Raw genomic sequence first — 24459 nt, forward strand, 5'->3', positions numbered from 1 at the left:
AGCCCGTGGTACCACGGACAGAAACAAACACTGCATTGGACAACCTATGGGTCTGACCCAGAGTCTGGTGTTTCTAATATTTGTAGGAGGACAAAGCCACAAGTGATATTTTTGCCTGAAAGCACAAAACCCATAACGCAGCACCTTCAGCTCATTCACTCATAGCCCCACGGTACCTTTTGCCCCATCCCCAGCTCAGACTTCTGCAGACTGACTCTTCCTCTTCCCAATGAAAGCAAATTCCACATACAAGAAGAAAATACTCCAAACTTGGGTCTCCACCAAGAATAGTTCTTATTTGAGCAAGAAAAATTAGCATTTTCATCATAAAGGCTGATGACAATTTGCACAGATCATAATGAAACACTTCCCCCAATCCTGATAATGTCGACTACACAAAAATAATGTCGACTACGTATTGATTGTCCAGATCTGCCCATCAAATCCTCAAAGTTGTGATTCCTCAACGCTTTAATCCACCCATCAACTTCAGAAGTTAAGTCTGAAGTTTTGAAAGTGCCCATCTGATTAACAATTAACACTTAACAATTAACAATGGTTAACAATTAACACTTCAGAATCTGGCCAAATAATACATTTTAAAAACAGTGTTGCTGCAATTCAGGGGTTTTTTCTCAGTAATTTTTACTTTTGTAAACCTTAAAAATTATAAACATGGATTTTTTTTGTTTATAAAAATAGTACATGCATATTACCAAAAAAAAAATCCCTTTTGAAAAGTATAAAGGAGAAAATAAAGATGACGTGTAATCCTAGTACCAGCTAGAGACAACTCTTGCCTTGGTGACTTAAAAAATAATCTTCTCTTGAACCAAATGAGATGTCGCCAAGGACTATATTGTTAGGCTGTTTTTATCCATTATCTGACCAGTTCCTGTAGCTGTACTTGCTTTCAAATCTCCTTCAAGTGAGAAGCTCTTAAAAGCAGAAGAAATACTACAAAAATAAATCAAAAAGGGTAATTGACTGCAAAACCATCACTTGGGCACAAGTAACCTTTTAATATATTCTACTATAAAAACTCCACTTCACCATCTACCTCAGCTGAGGTTTGTTTTTTTTTCCCCCGGTTGTTATTTTGTGAAAACAACTGCAAAGGTCTCCTTGACCAAAATACATATAAGCTGCTCTTCTCTAAAATCCCTGCAAATCAGACACCTTTAGCTTAGAAATTAGTTTGGTCTCCATGGACCAATTCCTGGCTTTTGCAGAGCTTACCAAAAGACCAATTAGTGCCAATTTCAATTCATGTAGGAGATGTAGGAGACTTAGACATCTTGTCTATCAGGAACATAAGGCTGCCAATTTATTTCACAAAGGCCACTGAACAACAATCTGAAAACTTGTATTTTAACTAATAGACGTGCAACTCTAAAATACCTGGACTAGCTAATAATCACCCCCATGAACTTTGAAAGAATTAGTTAAGATTTTAAAATAAAGCATGGCTAATGAAGAGGTGCTCTGAAAAGCTATGAAGCCAAACATGTTTATATATCATTTGCAGTGAAAGAAACTGTTCTTACTCTAAGGTTTTGCAGGGAACAAGAGACAGCTCAGAATGCAATTAAGGAAAAAAAAGAAAACCTATTCTCTGTAATGATTAATTATAATGAGCATTCCTTAAAAATTGAACATCCTGAAGCTTTCCAAGGAAAGTTCAGGCAACACAGGTGACCTTTAAATAAAAAGCCTGCTTTTTGTCAAAAGTTAGAAAAGTGCATTCCTACCATTTTTTAAAAGGGAATGAGGAAGGGGGTGACTTTACAGACAAGGAAACTAAAGTAATAAAATTTTCTTAAAACCTAGAGATGTGTTTTAGTTTGCTTTTCAAAGGCTGGGGGAAAAAATACCTCTTGCAAATGTACCCAATATAAAAATAATGTTTGACTGATAAGAAACTGAGAAAAATCTTATACACATTACACCTGTACACTGAGTATCTGACTCAATACGGTGTTACTCAGTCTACAAGAGATTTGTTCCTAAAAAGTTCCATATGGGTTGAACTTATGTAAATGAATTAATCTTCAAGTCATGAGGAGGATAGTAAAGAAACCCTATAGTGTGTCCTTCTGCAAAGGAAAATATCTATTTGTAAAGTGAATAATCACTCCCTAATATGTTTGCTTAATTTAGATTTATACATATAATGTTGACTTAGAGGATGATGCAGTAATATAATAGAAGCATATATGGTTTAGAATAGAGTATTTTTCTTCCTGAAGAAAATCCTTTTGTGAAAAAGAAATCTAGAATGTAAAATTTTAAAAACTGGACTATCTTTTACTTTGTTTCCTACATTTAAGTTGGCAATGGCCATTTTAAAAGTTAGGGACCTCTTATGACTTCTAAATGGCTAGCAGTGATTGATTCCCTGGAAGTAAAACGAAACAAGCCATTTTTAAAACGGGAGTCACAGCGTCACACTGTGTCAGCATCCAGAGAAACCTTAGGAATTATCTAGTCCAACTTTTCCAGCTTCCTGGTGAGGAAACGGAGATCCAGAAAGGTCACCAAGCTGGGTAGTGGCCGTTAGGAAGAGAACCCGAGTCCCCTCATTCCCACAATTCAGTACTCTCTTTTAATCAAATGCCAGGGATACACACACAGAGTCAAACTGTACAGGAAAGAGTAGACTGGAATGCAACTACTAGGGAAAGGGCTGGAAGAATTTATGGATTTGGGGGAAGAAGCAGGAAAACGTTCCCACCACCAAACAACACACTGGGAGGCAAGCAGGAAGCGACTGGAGGAGGCCTGAGAATGGACTACAGCAGCCCATTTCACTAAGAGTATCAATAGCCAATGGAAATTTTTATGCATTAAATCACCTTCTAGAAGTCACTTTACTTTGTTCGGCTTGCTTCCTCACTAGGCTTCTGATACATTGAATTGTTGATTCACAGCAAATTCTTTCTAGATGGCCAGGAAGCGTGAAGCATTCCTTTCCCAATGTTCCACAGCACTTGAAAAAACATTTAAAGTAGAGCATCAGGACAAAGACTAAATTACCATAATGATAGTGACATCTTATACAACAACCTCAAGGTCCCTGAGAAAATACTGTGAAAAACATTTTCTTGGATATATGAAGCCTACGTATTTTTTTAAAAAGGCAGAAATCTTCAGTTAGAAGAGAAGCAAAACATAGTGTATATCACAGTTGGGAAAAAATAACCAAGGGTTGGGGGTTGACAGAACATGTACCACTAGAAGTCATTTCACTTGGTGACTTTGTGAGTCATGCTAATCATCTGTGTATGAATGGGAACACTGTTTTCAGTGGAACATTAAGAGGATCTAGAAAAAGGTAAACCTTTAAGTGGGGAGAGAGGGTGAAAAGAAGAACGTGAACTTCTAAAATATATGCGAGATAATGATGGCAGCTGATTTATTCATCTCATCTGTTTACTCATGAAGGTTGCTACAAAAGCTCCCTATTATTAACTGCAACTGACCACGTCAGATATCAGCTGTGATCATTCAAGAGGTGTGCTTTGGAGGCTGCTTTCAAAGTGAAGTGCAGCTCTCTGAGTACCAGCAGTCCAGCAAGCTTGGGTGCTTTAGGGACAGAGTGAGACTAGGGGCTTGAGGTCTAGCTTTATAGTCTGGGGACAGATTTTTGGCGTCACATAAGGATCATGCTGGCCAGCCCCACCCAGCATGGGTTTATTCCATGTAAGTGTTGGGTGCTAGAAAGGAACCGTCTGCCTTAGGACCACAAGTGACAGCTGTATACACAGGTGAGAGCTCAGTGATTTGGGGAGCTAGATATAGCAAAAAGTACCTTACGGTTTGTGAAAATGTCAGTAATCTATTGAAATATGATCTGAAGGTCTACTTCAGAATACAAAAAATATTTCTTCCTCATACCTTCGAAATGATCTTGTCTCTAAAGCAGACATAAAAGATGCCTGACTACAATTTATAAAATATTTTGACGTCTGTCAGCAAATTGCTACATCGGTTCCCCACAGGATCACTGGTAGCATACTTGCTATACAAGTTCTTCTACAAACAAAAAGCTTATTCATTTATATCTCCCTGAAAATGAGCAGCTAGTAGATGACACACCTAGAATCATCCCACGAGTCAAAACTCCAGGGATTGTGATGTCATTGGTTTTATCTTCTTTCAGATCTTTAAAAGGAAGCATGGCTCCAAAATAGTGTAACTATACAAGTTCTAGGCTCTGTATCATTTTAGAGGACTCCAACATGCTGCATGAGCTTTTCTTTCTTTCTAAAACGCCATGTCTGTCAGCCCTGCTGCCATTCAGAATTAAGAGAGTGTTGCCGATTGAAGAACACAGAACAATGGTGATAAGTTTCTGTGTTCAAACACAAGGCAGATCACTTCAGATTTCTCCCTAGGGGAGCAATTTTCCTCATTTAACAATCATTTTAGTCTTGCAGGTAGATATTTCTACTTATCAGCAATGAATTTTTTTCCCCAGTTCAATCACTCCTCATTCTTCTCATGCCTACCAGGGCAATAAGTAGATCATGATGCGGGCAATGATAAGGGAGGGACCACTGTTCCAATTTGTCTTTACAGCCTTTTGTGGCTGGCTTTGTTGTTTTTAATGACTACCCAGGTTCCTTGAGAGGCTACCTACAGACACTCATTTTAAATGTATAATTACTACTTTGAGGAAATATAACAGATGGAAGCATTACTGATCATTCTGTCAATTCAATAGTGACTTGAAATTAATTACATCCACTTGTGAAACCATTTATCAAACATTCTTCACATTATCAAATAGAAGCATTCTAGCCTCTAAAACAAAGTCTGATGTAGATCCTATTTTCCTACTAACTGCCATCATAAAATTAGAGACATGTTACCAGAAGACAGCTCCCGAACAGGCTGAGTTAAAAACCTTGGATGGAGAGTAACTGCCAGCCCTGTGGCAGTTCACTTGTCATTTGGAAATTAGGTGTCTATTACCACTGGTCACATCCCTCATCCTCATGACCACAGGGATGTCTTTCTTGTTGCTGAAGTTACCTAACTCTACCCTTGGGGACTTCTAGACTTTGCCCTCTCCCTGCATTGATCTGGGCATTTTTGTCCCTTTAATTAGGAATTCTGCTGCAGTAACACGCTGCACCGGTGGGGGTCAACTCTCAAACTGTACTTCCACCAGAAAAGCCCTATGTTAGAGGCTTCTGCTCATATGAAACATACTCATTACCAATCCTTGACTTAAAAATTCTCTATTGAAATTCTGTAATCATCTCCTGTTTCCCTCTCTGGCATAAACATGTATAGCACCTTGCATTTCCTGTTAAAATGAGACACTTATGGTGAAAAGGATATTTCATTCTTGGAAGAAAAGGTGTATCTGTTTGACAGTGTGAAATTTCTCAAAGTGAAACGTATACCTTCATAATCTAGACTGACACCTCATAAAGGAAATCCACAATATAAATAATTAACTTATATACAAAGGTAAACCATAAACGAAGACTTCCCCATAGTCCTCTTTTTAATAGTGACTGTAAATTTAATATGATCTCAGTTACATAAACAAATATGCAGTTTTATTGATACAAAGACACAGAAAGAGAAGAGAAATAATTCCAAACTATTAACAGTGGTTATCTCAGAATGGTGTGACCGCAAATGGCTTGCATTTCTTTCTTTATATTTTTTGAATTTTTAAAGTTTTCTTCTTCTTAGAATTACTATATTATTATGGACAGTAGGTTTAAATACATACATATATATGCATATGTGCCTCTTTATTGTGGTAAAATACACATAACATAAAATTTACCATTTTAACCGCTTTAAAGTGTACAATTCAGTGGCATTAAGTACATTCACAATGTTATACAACCATCATTACTATCCAGTTCCAGAACATTATCATCACCCCCAATGGAAACCCTGTACCCATTAAGCAGTCACTTCCCATTCGCCCTGGCAACCACTAATCTGCTGTCTATCTTTATGGATTTGCCTACTCTGGATATTTCATATAAATAGAATCATACAGTATGTGGCCTTTGTGTCTGGCTCTTTTCACTTAGCATAATGTTTTCAAGGCTCATTCCTGTTGTAGCATGTATCAGTACTTCATTTCTTTTTATGAATAACACTCAATTGAATAATACTCAATTGTATGGCTATAATGCATTTTGTTTATCCAGTCATCTGTTGATAGACGTTTGGGTTGTTTCCACCTTTTGGCTATTGTGAATAGTGCTGTTATGAACATTCATGTGTAAGTTTTTGTTTCAACATCTGTTTTCATTTCTTTGGGGTATATACCTAGGAGAGGAATGTTATTGACATATGCTTTTTTTAAAATGTCTTTAATTCTACTTTGGCATTCTGTGTTTAAAGTAGCAATGCTTTTTCAGAATTATTAAGGATAACCCTAATAATATCATTCTTACAATAATACCATTCCATTTTCAATCACTGATTATGGTACATTTTTTTTTAAAGGCCAAATCACGTTCTTTTCAAAAATGTAATTTTCATCCTTATTCTCTGGGAACAAATTTCTTTTATGCTAAATACTTTAAACTATGATGAACTAACTGAAAAGGACAGTCTTTTCCTCTTAGCATAGCCATTCTAGCAGTACCTAAATCACTTTCAAATGCTTATATATTAAAAGTACAAAATATATGTATTTTGTTGTTGTTGTTTCTTTAAAAGAAAAGCATCACTAAATAGACATCAATATTTAAACCTTAAGGGATGTATTAAATATACAATACCAAGTAGAAGCATACAGAATCTTCCAGAAATTCAAACTGGCAGATGGTGATCAGAGAGGATAAATACACCCTCAAAGAGTACACAGTACCAATTCTTAGAGTTCTACCTCCCACCCTCCCAACAGAAAGATGATACGTCTCATGAACATAAAAGCCCAATAATATCAAGGTTCATTTTAGCTGTAGACAGTACTTGATGTGGGCTAAAGATGATGGTGTGCTTACCCACACCTATTTAACAACTTTCCCCAGAACACATGCACACATGTTTATGCAATAAACATTCATGTACATGCCACACATGCACACTTATGCACACACGAATGCACGCCCTCCCCCCAGAACCGTACTTCCAACTCAGTGGCTGCAAGTAAGGGAAGAAGTGTTTTTGTAGCTCAATCATCCCTTAGGTGTCAGGCTTTTTCTGTTACTATCACTCCCATCCCCACCAATACACACACAGCACCCTGCAATTCAGAAAGCAGGAATAAAATTCTAGCTGGAGAAGAGGGAGTAGTCCCCTTAAAACAGTCAAAGAACCACCCAAACTGTAATATTTGTTAATAAGTAAGGGATATGATTTGGGATCATTTAAAAATGAAGTACTGGGAATATTTCTATAATATCGGTGGACTTCTCTTTACGAAAAATTCAAATAGGAACAATAAAACCTATAGAAAACAATCAGTTAGGAAATTTTAATCCCATAAAAGATTTTACACACTCCAACTTTCCCAGGATCAACACTATCAACAAATTTTATTTTTTCCTTCAGAAAAAAATCTTAAGATGCTTTCGTATTCTAATAATGCTCCCAAAAAACCCTACCACAAAATGCAGAAAGGAACTCTTTCATCCTACTCTCTGCAGAATTTTTTAAATAGCTCTGGCATAACAACAATGTTTATATCACAGAGATTTTTTTCAATGAAGATTACGAACTTTATAAATGTCTTTTTCTCTGTGTGGAAAAACTGAATCGCAGTGGAGTAAGTTGTCCAAAGTCTCACAAGGAATGAGGGGAAAGCCAAAAATAAAATTAACTGTCAAGAAAGTGGTCTGTCCACAAAGCAAAATATCTCAGTTATCATGGGGGACAGTCATTCTAAAAAGGCAGTAGAATTAAACATGTTATGTCATGATGATACAGTCATGTCATTTATGAGTGTGTGTACACACAAGAATGCCCTGTATATCACTGAATTCCCATTGTTTAATTCTTATAGCACTTACTTCTTCGTGCTTGTGTATACTCCTTTTCTCTGCTATTAGACTCTAAGATGTTTATGGCAGGGACCAAATCTTAACACTTTTGTACATGTAGCACATGCCTTGAATACAGTAAGCAGTCAGGTAACATGGGTATGTTTGCGTGTAAAATTTCATAGACATACACTCAACTAACTCCCCCCAACCACCAAAACAAATCATGGTGAGAATCTTTGAACATCCTTAACAACTCAACCCCACATACTAACGAAGAACAAAAATATGATCAATATAGGCTACTCTGATAATCCCAACGCACAGAGACACCCTAGATATATATACCCTTACGTGTTAGTGTGTGTAAATACACAGATTAAGGTAGCCAAGAATGAATTAGCATGGTTTACCTGTAGTTAACCAACACCCTGTTATTATCCATGAGTTGATTTCCCCAACTGGTGTATTATCCTAACCCTTTTGCTCCTTGTTTCTGTGGTGTATCCTCTGACCACCTTAACTGCTTGATGGCAGTCACGCCAGAGTGCATTGGAATGGAAATAAGAGGAGAAATAAATTCCAATCAGTCCTGCCTACTACTTGTTAACAGCTTTTATGAGGTGCTGTAGTGAAGTAATAGGATAAAAATGAAGAGCAAGTTCAGTTTGGGGGATTAAAACAACACAGGGTACTTTGCCTTTAAAAAAAGAAAGAAACAAAAACTCCTTCGCTCACAATCTCATTGATCAGCTGTGAGGTTTATCCAAGTTACTCTCCACCTCCATTACAATAGGAAATGGGCTGAAAGAGTTATTTCCTGGGCCTAATTTTTAAACAATTACTCAGGAGTTACTTTCATTTTTCTTTAAAAATTCTCTATAGCCTTACCTCCCAGTCCAAATAATCACAGACGTCTTCGAAGTTAGTGAGCAGAGACACTGAGCAGAACAGCCGCGGCAGCTCGTCCCTTGTCATTGGGGGAAAACGGCTATCTTTAAGGGCACTGTTGAAAACAAAGCAAATATTAAAGCAATCACTAGATATGGGAGTTCTTAGTTTCAAAGGCAGGCAATCATTTGAAAAAGGTATGAGATTTAAAAAAAATCTCAGGTGAGAAAGGTGCCCAAATCTTCAAGTGTATTCACAGGCTCCAAAGATTTTAGAAGTCGTTATTTTTGTTCATTCAGTAGATTGTGTTTACTAGCCAATCCTGTGACCAATTCAGTTGTAAAGAGTGAATGATCAATTACATTTCCTGTACAGTTATTTCCTTGTATGTTTCCCTGTTACTTATAGAACCTGACAATGTTTTATTTTACTTTTGAGGAGAATAAAAACCAGAGTAGTGGAAACGCGTGGGAAGACTTCTGGATCTAGCACTGTTGGAAAAAATATATACATATTTCATGTTGTTAAAAAAAAAAGGTTCGTACTAGGTTGGCCAGTTACCATAGAACAGCATATAAAGAGTTCAAAAAAAGATAATTTTATTTTCTTCAAGCAAAAGAAATCAAAGAAAATGAAAATAATCATGCAAATTACACACTAAAAATACAAGGATTTCAGGCCCCCTATAAAGGATAATTCAAGATATGACTCAAAAATTGTGAAACTTCAGGAAATAGGGCTAATCTTAGGAAATAAAATTATGATTAGGAGACCATTAATCACATCAATGGATTTCTGAGTACATCAAGTCTGACTGGACCCTGTAATCAAGGGTAGTGTACCACAGTGCCTAACTCTAGAAAAACCCAACTGTAAAGGACAAAAACGTTGGAAGATCGTAATTCTTCCTACAACAGTAGAACAGACAATGTAGAAAATACAGTAGAAAATACAAAGACACACACACACCACACACACACACACACACAGGCACTGTGTGTTCCTTGTACTTTTAAAAGAAACCACTTCCTGGTCAAGAAAACAAACACACCTCTGATTACACACTATATTAATGGCACTGCTGGCATTTGCGCCGTCGCTCTTCAAATGTCCTATAAAGTAGAGCCAGGCTTAGAAAATGTTTTCACAGATTAATCCTTAGAGGTTAAAAACTTAGAGCCTACAAACTGCTTGGGTCATAACAAAGTTCCATGACCTTTGGAAATAATTCCTTTTTCAGTGAGCTCCTCATTGTTGGATTTTCTTTTTTCCATCCCTTCCTTTGCATTCAGAAACTCACTCACTCTATTGTACAAATATACCCCTAGGTTTGTAAGTATTTTCAATACATTTTGGTGCTCATTCTATCCTGCTATACAGAGGAAAATGCTTACAGAAAGATAGAGATGTTATATATAAAGCATACATGTTTTTCCCCATTCGAGGAGCCAAGATTAACCAAGAAAATCAGGAAATCTGTGATAATTCATACTCTGAGAACAGCACTTCACTACTTTATAATTTAACAACATAAATTTCCTATGGCTTGGCTTCTTTTATTTTCCAACTGGCAAATAAAGTTTTAAAAAATATTCTCAAGTTCTCATTCAAAGCCAAGATAAAGACATATATGGTGTGTGTGTAACGTCCCCCCAGCCCCAGACCTGCCACAGGAGAGAAGTTCTAAAATACAGACCAGAAGAATCCCATGCATAAAAACCCAAAGGCCAGTCACACTTTCAGTTTTCCTTGTGAAAAGCAAAAGAGGGGAAAAGAGCCTTATACATTAGAATAACATAAAATATAATTTTTAGGGTTATAGATTTTTATTGTGGTAATATACATAACATAAAAATTACCGTTTTAACCATTTTTAAGTGTACATTCCTATGGGATTAAATACATTCACATTGTTGTACAACCACCATCACCAACCATCTCCAGAACGTTTTTTATCTTGCCCAACTGCAACACGGTACCCATTACACACCAGCTCCCCATTCCTCCCTCCTCCCAGCCCTTGGCAAAAATGTTGTAATTTAAATACACTTTTATAATTTCAAATAATTATAGTAATATAGTCGCAAATGTTTTTCATATATAACAGCTTTATTGACATATAATTCACATACCATAAAATTCACCCTTTTAATGTACACAATTCAATGGTTTTTAGTATATTCAGAATTGTACAATCATTACCCCATCCAATTTTAAAACATTTCATCACACCAAAAAGAAACCCTATACCCATTAGGAGCCAGTCCCTATTCTCCCCTCCCCCCAGCTCCTGGCAAGCACTAATCTCCTTTCTGTCTCTATGGATTTGCCTGTTCTGGACATTTTATGTAAGTGGAGTCATACAATATGTGGCCATTTGTGTCTGGCTTCTTTCACTTAGGATAATGTTTCTGAGATTTTATCCATGTTGTAGCATGTATCAGTACTTCATCCTTTTTTAATATATTTTTTTCTGTTTGATAAATTTGACATGTTACATTTTGTAGAAGTACATCATCTTTTTAATTACCCAATAATATTCAATTCTATGGATATATCACATTTTGTTATCCATTTATCTGTTGAAGGACATTTGAGTTATTTCCACTTTTGGGCTACTATGAAGAATGCTGCTATGAACATTCATGTATGAGTTTTTGTGTGGACAATAATGTTTTCATTTCTCTTGGGTAGATACCTAGGAGTGGAATTGCTGGGTCATGTGGTAATTCTATGTTTAACTTTTTTTTTTCTTTTTTAAATGGGATTTATTTATTTATTTATTTATTTTTGGCTGTGTTGGGTCTTCGTTTCTGTGCGAGGGCTTTCTCTAGTTGCGGCAAGTGGGGGCCACTCTTCATCGCGGTGCGCGGGCCTCTCACTATTGAGGCCTCTCCTGTTGCAGAGCACAGGCTCCAGACGCGCAGGCTCAGTAATTGTGGCTCACGGGCTTAGTTGCTCCGCGGCATGTGGGATCTTCCCAGACCAGGGCTCGAAGCCGTGTCCCCTGCATTGGCAGGCAGATTCTCAACCACTGCGCCACCAGGGAAGCCCTATGTTTAACTTTTTGAGGAACCATCAAACAGTTTCCCATAGTAGCTGTACCATTCTACATTCCCCCCAGCAATGTACGAGGGTTCCAATTTCCCTACATCCTTGCCAACACCTGTTACTGTCTGGGTTTTTCATTATAGTGCTAGGCCTCCTTTAATGAAAAGGTTTTTGTATCTAGCTCTAGCTTTTACATTAAAAAAATACACATGTTGAAGGTGCCATGCAGTTAATTTCTCAACACTTTGAGGCAAGTTATTATTTTGGTTATTTCCTAGCAAACCAGTGAAAGGTATATTTTAGCTCAGTGCAATTCAAACTATTTCAAATCAATGAAATTTTCAAGTACCTAAAATGTAACTGAGGATCAGGCTAGCAAGCTTTCCTCGTGATATGGAGCTGGTTGCTCAATCATTTGGGGCTTTTAAAAAAAGAATGTTTAGAACAAAGAGTGAGTGGGAGAGGGCTAGTGTGGCTAATAACATAAATAACAATCATGCCTCGCCATACCAACACTCAAATGTTTTAACTTCAAAACTCTGAAATAGTGAAGGTACATTAATCATGATGGAAACAGTCTGATTTTACAGAAACACTCATTCAAACAAGACTTTTAATTCTTGCATTTTTCATCAACTCTAAGTAGCTTTTCATTAAATTCATGAACACAGACAAATTCTAAAAGGCAGGAAGCCCTCAATATCTCTAAATGCAAATTCCTAGGGAAAAGAACTAGCAATGAAAGCCTAGCAAGGATTTAAGGGATTATAAGAAAAAGATGAAAAATGTGGCTGGAGACTGACCTCAGAGCTGCTAGGCTGGTGTGGATGGCTGATAAACAAGAGAATTCAAGCTTCCCTCAGCCCCGTTCTCTTTAGTATATAGAATATGTGATGTGGAAGCTGAGCCTTTAGAGAGGCTATGCTGTCTGGAGTCAGGCAGTGACTTGCTCAAGGTGACCCAGCTAGTTAGTGACACAGGTAGGGGTAACAACCCAGATTCTCTGACTCAAGTCTGCAATTCTTTCTAGTATCTGTACCTTAGTTGCCACCTTTGACTGGTTTATGGGGTTTTTTTTTATTTTAAAATGAAATGCTTGCTTTACTAGGCAATTCTGATCTCATACCTGCAGTGCCTCTGCCTAAAGAAGATAAATAATAATTTAATAGCATTCATTAGTAGCCGAAGGGTAGATAGAGCTAGACTTCCTGTCTACTGGAAATCTGCAGGAGCAAAAAGGACTTTAAAATATTAATATTGTCCATGGAAAGCATTTTATACCAAAGTAGTGTCTGCCAATTTAAATTCTAGGCAGTCTAAGGAACTGACAAAGAAAGAGATCTTGTAATAAACTCGTATGAAGTTCTCTTTGCTACAATAGGAAGCCATTTTCTAGTGTTTAAATATTGCTAGGAAAAAAAAGAACACTTATGTACAAAAACCTGCGGGCTGCTCCATCACCCATATGATGGATGGCTAAGGTTTAAACAACAGTTTAATTCAATACCAAATTCAAATATATTCAATTCAAATTGGCATCCTCCCAAGAATATATTTCACCTAATTGAGAAGCAGCATTAACATCTGTCAAAGTTAATATCTAATGTTAAATAGCACTTTAATGAAAATGAACATTAAAAAAAGGAATTAGCTATCAAAGAATCAAAGGGTTTGTGACAGTACCTGGAAACTATGAGGGAAAAAAAACAGCTGAAAAGAGACAAAGCCTTAGATATTGTAAGGCTCATCACAAACAACATAGCATGCAACAGAAATTATTTAAGAATCTAGCCAGCTAGCCATTCACTCACTCATCCATTCATTCCTTTGCTTTCTAAAACACTGATGACCTTAATTGGTTAAACAGTGGAAAGTTACGAAACTGCCGAAGGGCTTCATAATTACAGGCAATCATTTTTCAGGACAAGGAAGTAATTAAAACTAAAATTAAAAATCCCTCTTTGGATAGGTGAAGAAAAGCAAATCAAGCATACATTAGTCTAAAATTAAGACAAAAAAACCCCCCCAAAACAGCTTTTTCACGAGGGGTTTCAATCATCTGGAAATTCTGCCATTCCTCATGTGACAGGTCTGAATTCCAGAAACTTAGAATACTAGAATCCTAAGCCCAAATCTGAAAAGTTATCTATATCCTCTCTTTCACATTAAGTAGCAATGTTAGCTTCCCACCGTTAAAAAAATAATAGACACAGAACAAAATGCAAAAAAGTTAAGTGACTGTTCATCAAACCTAAGGGTAGAGAGGAGCAACAAAGGACATGGTCATGGTTAAGGAGGGAGGAAGGGAACCTTATTTTGGTGAGAGCTGTGACCCAAAAAAGGGAAATTTTCCATTGTAAGCCATATGTAAAGTGTTACTTAATTGGGAGATGTTTTTCCCCTTTAGAGTAATGAGTACAACCTACCTGCTGCTTGATGAACATTGACATTAAAATTTATTCATTGTAATATATATTTTTAAACATGATATGATGGGTAATTAACACGGAATAGAGGAAAGAACTAAGGCATGGAACAAAAGGAAGAGAAAGTAGGAAGGTGGGAAAGAAAAAGAAAAAGGAAATATATGCAAGGAAAGATGGATAGGGAGAGAAAACAAGAAGCAGGAAAAGGAAGTGGGAAGCAAAGAAACTTAAACAAATAGAGACACACAAAGGGGCAGAGAGAGAACACAAGGAAGGAAGAGTGGAAGGGTAAGAGGGAGAGGGAAATCCAGTGGGATGGGTGCTGGAGGTTTCCATATATGTTATCTGGCTCCTATCCTACAAGATTCCCTTAGGCTTTAGAGTGTTATCACGTATTGCCCTCCGATTTGCTTAAAGTTCTTGAATTGCTCTAATCTCGAATTCTTAAAAGCCTCTACTCTCTGAGATGGCTACAGCTGCCCACCAGGAGGGAAAAATACTCTGTGGGCTGCATGCTCTGATGACTAGAGCAATATTGTCAAGAATCTGCCTCCTAGCCACAAGTTCCTCACCTTTAAATTAGGAGACGAGGTTGTGAATTTGATTTAGTGGAGTGGAACTACAACTGGAAAATACAAGATACATGAAGAAACATACGGCTAAATGTCTGGCGTATATGGCGGGTATTCCTCATCTCCCTCCATGTAACATCCACATAATGCTTTCCCTGCAGAGTTTCTGGATTTACTTGATACGGTTTTTAGAAACGAACTGCTAGAAACTGGTTTTTGTTTTAATTATTTTTCTGACGAAATCTTTTAAAATATATTCTACCAGAGTGTAATGGACATAATGAGTCAGGTTCATCTTTAAGACTCAATATGACTTGGGTCATTCATTACTATATGGTACTGAAACAGTGCTCTCAATATAGTCTTGGCAATAAAAAAAAAAAATCTGTGGGTATGGAAAACAGATTAACAGTATGACCACCAGCAAGTTCCATCTTGGGAAATCTGAAAGCGTGAGACAGTCTCTACTTTTAAGAGAATGTAACACAAAAATAACCTATCATAGACTTTCAAAGTTTCTAGGGATCTTGTCTCTGTGTTCTCTAAGTTAGGATACTATAAAACTGAACTACCTCTCGAATTGGATTAAATGTAAATTTTATTGCCTTTCTCGTAGAATCTAGAAAAACTTCCACAACCCTGAACAAGTATTATTTCCCCAGGGCCATCAAAAGCACTTCTCCAAGGTGTAATAACTGTGACTTACTGCCAATAAATGTAGCTCCTAAAAATGAAAACTTGAAGTCATCATTAATACATGAGCCTTATTTCACAGTCCTATAGAACACAGCACAGGAGAATGAATGGCTAAGAGCTTGGATTCTAGAGTCAGACATAACTACATTTGGATCCTGGCTCCATTGCACACTAACTGTGTGACATCTGGGCAAGTCTCTTGACCTGTGCCAGCCTCCATGTCCTCATCTATAAAATGGGGATAATACTAGTACCTTCCTCACAGAGCTACTGTGGCAAGTGGACAAAATAATAATACCTGCAGAAGTGCCTTACATACACCAGGTGCTCAATAAGTAGTGGCTGTCAAAGAACTTTGGTCATCGGCATATTTGTTAAGTTTATGCCCACAGGGCTGCCTCCATATCATGGTTCTGGTGAAAGGAATGGAGCCCCAGGACTAATATTGACCCTTCAACCTTATGATGAGAAGGTCTAAGCAAGTTATCTGCTCTAGGAATTTACTGTGACCATCTAAAGGGGATAATGGCTACCCTTTCAGGTTCTGGTGTTTCTGAGAAGCCTTCATTTCATTTTCTTTCATTTTCAAAATATTTATTAAGGCTATATGCCTTTTATTAAGTGAAGAGCCACAGAGGATATAAGAATAGTAGATTACAAAATAATATATGAATATGTGTAAAAGACTTCGACAGGAAGGCTGAGAGGAATGGTCAGACAAGGTTTAGCGTCTTTCCTGGAAGGATCTGTTTTACACTCTCTGCTACTGGTTTACTTGTTACCAAGTGACCCAGAATTGCAGGTAAATTTACAGAAATTAAATGTATACACATTTTTTTTTTCTAGTAAGAAATCTACTACATCAAGCGAGGTACTTCTTCATCAAGAATTTCCATTATCCTGCAGCCATGCATTCACATGTTGCTTTGTAATGTAACTCTTAGATTTCCTGAGCTAGGTTTTAAAAAATCTCCAGGGCAGGGATTGGCTTTTTACTTCCATACAAAAGAAAATGTTTACCGAGAGATGTAGTTCCCTGAACGGTACTCAATTAGTCTTCAATGGATTTAGATATGTTATTCTCTATCCTACTGGATATGCTCCAGCAAAGTCCTTAGGAAAAACAAAACAAAACAAAAATACTCTCTAAGCAGCAGACAGAGAATGAGAGCTGAGAAGCTCCATGCTTTCCTCATCTAACCCAATGGTCTCCAAACTGTTTTGACTGAGCATTCTTATCAGTAGAAGTCTGAGCACATATCCTCAATATGTATATTTATTTATAAAATACATACATGTACTGCTGTCATGTATAGCTAATATATCCAAAGCATAGTATAGACTTAAATAAGTTTTGTTGTTAAAAAAACAGTGGGTATAAATACATATTTCAAATAATGTTCTTGATAATTTCCTTCTTATTTGGGGGCTGACATCTTGTCAGGTCTGATTAGATTATCTTCATTTTTACTTGATGACTTGGCCGACCAAGTTACAAGGCGACTTGCAGGAGAAGTGGCAGCTAGCTCCACCTTTTTCTTGTCCTTGCCTTGTGCTTGTAGTGTGACTATTATCGTCACTCCATTGTTCCTTTGCAGGAATCTTAAGCCACTTGCCCATCCTGAGTGGCTTTATCTAGCTTTAGCTAACCTATGCACAATGGTCAAATGGTTTAAGAAGATTCCTGCAAAGAAACCACAAGTTGAAAATAATACTACTTCAGTACTTTCTTATATTTTAGATAAAAAGATCATAAATAGAATTTCTAATCTTTTCTTCCTGCCCCACAGTGGATCATCTGGGTGCACCCCTCTTAGGAGACTGCTAATCTAAAGCTCTTAATCAAGTTCTAAGAAACTGGTCCTCCTAATATACTTAGACATGACACTATGAGCAAAAAGAGCTTTAAATACAAAAGAGCCAATATCTATGGAGCGCCTGCCGTGAGCCAGGTGTTAGACATGTATTATCTTGTTGAGTCCTCAAAACAACCCCATTTTGTAGATGAGGAAACCGAGGTTCACTGAGTTCAGCGAGATTAAGCAACTTGCCCAAGGTCACAAAAACAGGTAAGAGAGTTGACATTTGAACTCTAGGCTGCCTGCCTCTATGGCCCATTCTCTTTTCACAGCACTGCTTCTAGAATGTTAGCAAATCAACTTCAGTATATGCACATTCAGTCAGTTTTAAGGAATTTTCCCCCCAATTAATGCTTCTCCTGGGGTTTAACTGGATGCTTTAGGTTATAAGTGTGGGCAAGTTCTGCAACGGAGATAAATGGTACTTTTTTAGTGAAAGTTTTGGCTTGTTTTTGCTCTCTTCTTTCTCCATTTTGATCTTGGTGACTCAGAGCTGCTGTCATTGAAAAACATCTGTTTTATCTAAATTTAATAAGCCCTATTAGTGGGACACTAAGCCTTCCCTTATTCTGAAGCCTTTCCACAATTTGAAATTTAATCTACTGGAAGTCATAATAGCGTTACCAAAGTACTAGTTTCGGACATATCTAGGCTGGCGGGCCTGTTTCTGATTTTTAACTTTGCTTTTCCAACGTGAATGAATAAGCCCTCTCATACTCACCACAAGAGTCATGCAATTTTTTTTTCCTTCCCTCTTTCCATGGTAATCAAATCTATAAATTAAACTCTGTAAACTGCAAAACATATGGTGTCACTCTAACTTGTGTGCCGTGTGAAGGTGGCTTGGTCTTACCCACGGGTTTACTGTCCTTTCTTAAACTCTTGTCAGTCCTAGATGGTGCAGGCCTGCTGAGAGCTAGCATGCTGGTTCTTATTGTGGGGCCTGTCTCTGATTTTCTCAGATGTCTCTGACAGGGGACTAAAGGTAACAAAGGAAAAGGGTTAAGTCAGTCTTGAAGATGAGGTCCAAAATCAACTTATCAACTCGGTCCTGCTGAGGAAGGGGGAGCGAAGGACTCCAGTCCTCTCCACTGCCTCAACCGAGATGTTTTTCATCTTTATTTTCCTTCTCTTCTTCCCCTCCCCCACCTTCTGGATGTTTTCCTCCTTTTCTTCCTCTTCTTGCTCTACCAAGGAAAGGAAGAAAGAATTGTAAAATGTCACAAGAAGGAGATGAAAGAGAAGAACGGGGCTGGCGGGGAGGGATGGGAACATTAAGTAAGGCAGCTGCCATTGGGTCAAGATGACCCATTCCATTCCGTACTGGTTTTAATGTTCTATTTCAGCCTTCGGGAAGTAGATGAGTGATGGTGACAGAGGAAGGTACACAATCCACTGCCTGTTTCTTTCTGGGGTTTTAAGGATACCCTTGAAGAACAGAAGGATGGGGGTTGGGATGAAAAGTCAAGGGCCTCACCCCCAGAAGCCTAGCTGCTTAACCACACAACGGTTACAGAATCAGTTTCTTTTATCTGTGTAATTTCCAACGACGTATATCTCTACAATGAAGCATAACTACACGCCTGTTTTTAAGGCCTCTGTAACTTTCCTTACATTCGTTTAAATGGAACTACCTTAATTTTTATCACTATGTGGTATCTTTGGGGGAAAGTTTCCTTTAAATCATTCATATCACCTTTGTTTTATATGATTCTTCATGGAATTTCTAAAGGGTCTTCACATCTTCTATCCTGACGCTCAAAACAGCCTCATGAAGTTGACAAGCTAATGCTACATTATATTAGAAACCATAATAGGTGTTCCTCCAAGAACAAGACCCCATATAGTCACAGAGTCACGAAATGTCAGAGCTACAAGCACTTAGAGACCATCTAGTCCACACCCTTCACTTGACATCTGGGGGAACTGGAGCAGAAAGTGACGTGCCCAAAGTCACACAGCTACTGAGCAGTGGAGTCGGGACTCATCTGCTACATCTCCCGACTTCCCTTGTCCCCCATCCACTCATCTTTCCTGTATTCTTTCACATGTTTGTTGACCAACTCTCTCCTAATCCAATAATACTCTACCAGGGATGTACGGAGTAGGAAGAAGAAAATGATGCCAAAGGCACCGGGGAATAGCTAGAACAATAAAGCAGTGAGCTTCCCAACACTGCCAGGCCCCTGGGACTTGCCAGCGTGCTGACGTCACGCGGAATCTACAAACTGAGCAGATAAGGGTGAGGGAGGAGCAGAGCACAAACGCTGTGCTGTGAGGGCAGCGGACGCAGTCATCACTACTGCCCTCCTCTGCATTTCTAATCCATTCCCTCCTCACCTCTCTTCATAGTAGGTGTTGCTCTCTCCTTGTTGTGCTTTCCCCTTGTTCTTTTCGCCCTTGCAGTCTGGGCCATCCATTCTGGCCCGTCATTTCTCCCTAGCTGCTGAGCTACATAGAAGAATCGCACAACAGAAAAGTTATACATTTTTAAAATAAGGTATTTAATTCCCTTTTATCAAGCTCTCGCAACTAGAGAATCTGTCCTTGTTGTAAATGCCACACTATGTTCTGATTGTGTGTATATAAATATGTCAGACTATAAGCTCGTCAGGGCAAGGTAACCTCAATGCCCACTTTCCAGTAAATAGCACACCACCATGCAAGGATCCGGCACAGGAGAAATATGTCGTTCTTCACGTACTGCTAAAGCCCTCGGACTTTAATCCAATCTACCTTCCTGTCTCTTAACTTGGAAAAGATTTTTACTTTATTCCTTTCAACAAATGTTTAAAGTGAGCCTGGTCGAAGAGAAAAGGATATTTTAACGCTTCATCTCTTGCTTGGTTTATATCTTGATAAATCTAATTTTCAAAGGCAAAGAAAAATTTCACATGTATAGTTTCCCATTCTATTACCATTAAAAATTACATAATTCTCCCATTGAAGAGGTCCTACTTTGATTTTGTTTCCATGAGACAAGCACATGGGGTAATGAAATATGTTGGAAAAGCTTCACAATATGCTGTTGAAATAACAACAATTGCTGATTCTGTACTGCAGTACATATTAGGAAAACCACAATAGATACTAAAAGGAAACTGCATCATTTGGGGATGGAAAAAATGCAATGGATAAAAGCCATGCAATTTAAATTACAGTCATGTGACAATAGCTCTGTCCCCCACAGCAGCAAAACTTGCAGTGAATAAGTGGCAGTCCTAATGATTACTGATGGAAGAGAATATCTATGACCGTGAACTAATTAATGCAGCAAATATTTATTGAGTGCTTGCTATATGCCAAGTACAAGTCTACACATAGGGGCATAGTCTGTTCAACTGCAGTCCTGTGGAACACCTTCCCTCATAGAAGTTTCACTATGGTACAACTGGCGTTTACATGAGCAACTCAGAGTACCTAATGATAAGTACAAGTCTCAAACTAAGTCATGTGTTAGAGACATTAAAAAAAAGAGAGAGAGAGAGAGAAAGAGAACGGCACTTAAACTCACAGTGCCGTACTACTTTTAACTTTATGGATACTAGGCTACGTATAGAGAATCTACTAGGCTAAGAAAAACCCTACAGAAACTCAAAAACTAGGTTTTTGACTACTTACACCTATGCGTGTGTTATATGTATAATTTCATTGGACCGTCAGCTCCTTGAGTGTGATGATGATGATGTGCCCACTTCTGCCCACCACTGTATACCCGGTGCCCAGCATGCAGTAGCTAGTGAGTCAATATTTAATGAGTGAAAGAAAGAATATAGGAAGGTAGTCTCACATCATTGCATATTTAATAAACATCTATTGGCAATATAATAAACATTAAATGGCCCCACTGGTTATAGTTTATTAAACAGTCAACATTCCCCTATACTCTAAATAATATCCTTTTATCCATCAACTTAAAAACTGTCCACTGAAGTGTGTTTTCCTCTGTTTAGTATCTATTAAATGCTGTTCATTTAGAAGGTGGTAACTGGTGTTTTGAGTCTTTAGTTAGATTACCGTGCATTCACAGTGCAGCACAGTTTGGCCACATTTTTCAATCTAGAACTCATAGACTGCTATAAATAGATAATAATCTACTTCCATGATAGAGTTACAGAGTTGCTTTGATCTCACAGGCCTTCCCTCCCCCCCCACACCCCACCCCACCCCCCGCAGAAAACACAGATGCTTTGCAACCTGGAAGAGCTCAGTGGCCTCTTATGTTTGTGCAGTGATTATTACTACTATTTTGCTGTAGTTTGGAACATATAGGGACCCATATTACTCATCTATTTTTTTATGCCTTTCACACCTTCTTATAAAGGAACATCTTATGAACTGGATGAATCACAAGTCAGCAAGGGCAGGCATAGAAAAAAGAAGCACAAGATAACAGTCTCTCTAAATGAACATGGGTCTAAAAGAAATCAGATGTCAGTTCACAAATTAAAAAAAAATCCTCTGCCTACTCTTCCGGTTCTCTGTGGGATTTCAGGTGAGTAAGTGTCTAAGGGGGAAAGGGGACTTGTTGGAAATCAACCCTCAGAGGCAATGAGAATGATCTAGAGGGAGAAGAGCTGACTCTGGAGAAGATGGGTGGACCTGTGATGCCCCTCTGGTGGGGCTGGCAGAACGCTCGTCAACCGAGACATTCTGACAACCCACCGGGCTGATGGGGGTTAAAGAATTAGTACGCACCAGCACAGATTCCCTCAATCACATTAGACTTTAACATTCCCAGGTCTGGTTTGCCTTTTACAAGAAATAATGGTTTAGAATGCTGCTCAGAGCCTGCTCCACAAATCTGAGAGGCCAAGTTGTAGCACCTCATTTTCCTTTGCTCTCCCTCCCCCATGTAACTAAAAGCCACTTCTTAGACTTTGGTAAACAAAGTGAAGGAAACTGAGAGAGTATTTTCTGTGGACTTAACTTTCCTGGAAATAATTATCAGTGATGGAAAACAAACTCTTCGTAGCAGAATAAAACGTCATTAATTTGAGCTCCACTAATTCAAAATCTGTGCTAATTCAAACAGACCTAGGCTGACAGGAAAAGAAGGGTCTGCTCCGCTAAGCAAATCAACTTTGTAATTAAGGTTGGAAGAGAAGTACAGGACTGGCTGAAAGAGAAACTATTTTCAGAACTTTAGAATTAACCATCTACGTGCACTGTAACATCATAATTACACATTTGTGTGTGTGTGTGTGTGTGTGTGTGTGTGTGTATATGAAAAAGCAGATCTCTGGAAGACTTCTATTTAATAACACTCAGCCCATTTGGAGTTACCTGTGTCACTAAACCAAGCAGAACTATTTTTAAAAGAAATATTGCATTCATTCTTTATTGATCATTCTGGACTTCCTGCAATTATTTTGAATTTGGGAGCTCTGACTTCTACTTTGGTGTTGCTAGGCTACTCGCCTACAGTTGTGGTCACGGTCAAAGACCTCTGAGTACAAGTCTTACGGGAGATCACTAGTCACTGAATCAGAAATATGGCCCAAGCCTCCTGACTGAGTTCAATCACTTCCTTACTGTCTGACCTAAAGAAGTCACCAACTTTTAATACCTTGGGTTACATCTAGCTATAAAACAGGGGGGAGAGAGAACAACAACAACAAAAAGAAGCCTTATATCCCTTAGATTAGAGGCCTACACACCAGAACAAACAAAATCAAAGGGAAAGCAACAAAGTCCTTGGGAAACCTAAATACTCAGTCATTATGAAACAAATATCAAATGAAAGTCCAACAAAGTAGCATCACTCTCCAAAGGAAGTACTCCTGAGGCTGTTACTCCTCACACCTCCATACTGGCTCTAACTTCACTAGCACAGGGCAGACTTCCAGCTCCCTCTGTGAACATGGCTCACTGCCTGAGAGGCCTGGTTACCTTGTCACAAGTTTAGGTATGACCACTCTAATAATATTGTAAGCTCCCAGATTCCTACCAGTTTCCCTTAAGCACAAGACACGCAGAACTAGCACATCATGGGTGGCTACACTACTAATTTCGCTTGGGTTGAGGTGATAAGACTCCCTCTTTTCATATACAGAACTGTAAATCAGAGCAGGAGGATTTTTTTTTTAAAAAAAGGTGCCCAAATTTCTAGTTTCTATAGAGACTCTGAAAATACCAGAACCACGAAATGTGTTTGCTTAAGAAAATTTGGGACACTAAAATTGATAGGTGTCCCACAAGAATACTGAATAAAATAATCATAGGTCAATGTTCCAACAAAAGTGAAATGCTAGCCAGTAAATTTTATAGGGAAAAATGTTCTTTGAAATGGTTTTGGGCAAGAAAGTCTATACTCTCTTTTTTTAAAAAAAATTTATTTTATATTAGAGTATAGTTGATTTACAATGTTGTATTAGTTTTAGGTGTACAGCAAAGTGATTCAGTTATACATATATATATATCCATTCTTTCTCAGATTCTTTTCCCATATAGGTTATTACAGAATACTGAGTAGAGTTCCCTGTGCTATACAGTAGGTCCTTGTTGATTATCTATTTTTTATATAGTAGCCTGTATATGTTAATCCCAAACTCCTAATTTATATACTCTCTTTTAAAACACAGGTCTCTTAATGCAAATCAAAACTACAATGAGGTTTCACCTCACTCTGGTCAGAAGGGCCATCATTAAAAAGTCTACAAATAACAAATGCTGGAGAGGGTGTGGAGAAAAGGGAACCCTCCTACACTGCTGGTGGGAATGTAAATTGGTGCAGCTACTATGGAAAATAGTATGGAGGTTCCTTTATAAACTAAAAATAGAGTTGCCACATGATCCTGCAATCTCACTCCTGGGTGTATATCCAGAGAAAACTGTAATTTGAAAAGATACATGCACCCCAATGTTCATAGCAGCACTATTTACAATAGCCAAGACATGGAAGCAACCTAAATGTCCATCGACAGAGGAATGGATAAAGAAGATGTGGTATATATATACAATGGAATACTACTCAGCCATAAAAAAGAATGAAATA

At 38.0% G+C, this 24459-nt stretch overlaps 1 protein-coding gene across 2 annotated transcripts in view; it reads right to left on the reverse strand.

Annotated features, from left to right (window-relative positions):
- Window positions 1-24459, reverse strand: part of AMMECR1 (AMMECR nuclear protein 1) — a 108063-nt gene that overhangs the window by 12979 nt on the left and 70625 nt on the right. For both annotated transcript variants that reach the window (XR_009698942.1, XM_061178899.1), the window contains exon 3: window positions 8859-8973. Coding sequence is in view for 1 of the 2 variants with exons in the window: in XM_061178899.1 (XP_061034882.1) it covers window positions 8859-8973 (115 nt within the window). In the remaining variant the exon portion in view is untranslated. The remainder of the gene's footprint in view (window positions 1-8858; window positions 8974-24459) is intronic.

This window comes from Eubalaena glacialis, chromosome X (genome assembly GCF_028564815.1).
Source record: "Eubalaena glacialis isolate mEubGla1 chromosome X, mEubGla1.1.hap2.+ XY, whole genome shotgun sequence".
NCBI lineage: Eukaryota > Metazoa > Chordata > Mammalia > Artiodactyla > Balaenidae > Eubalaena > Eubalaena glacialis.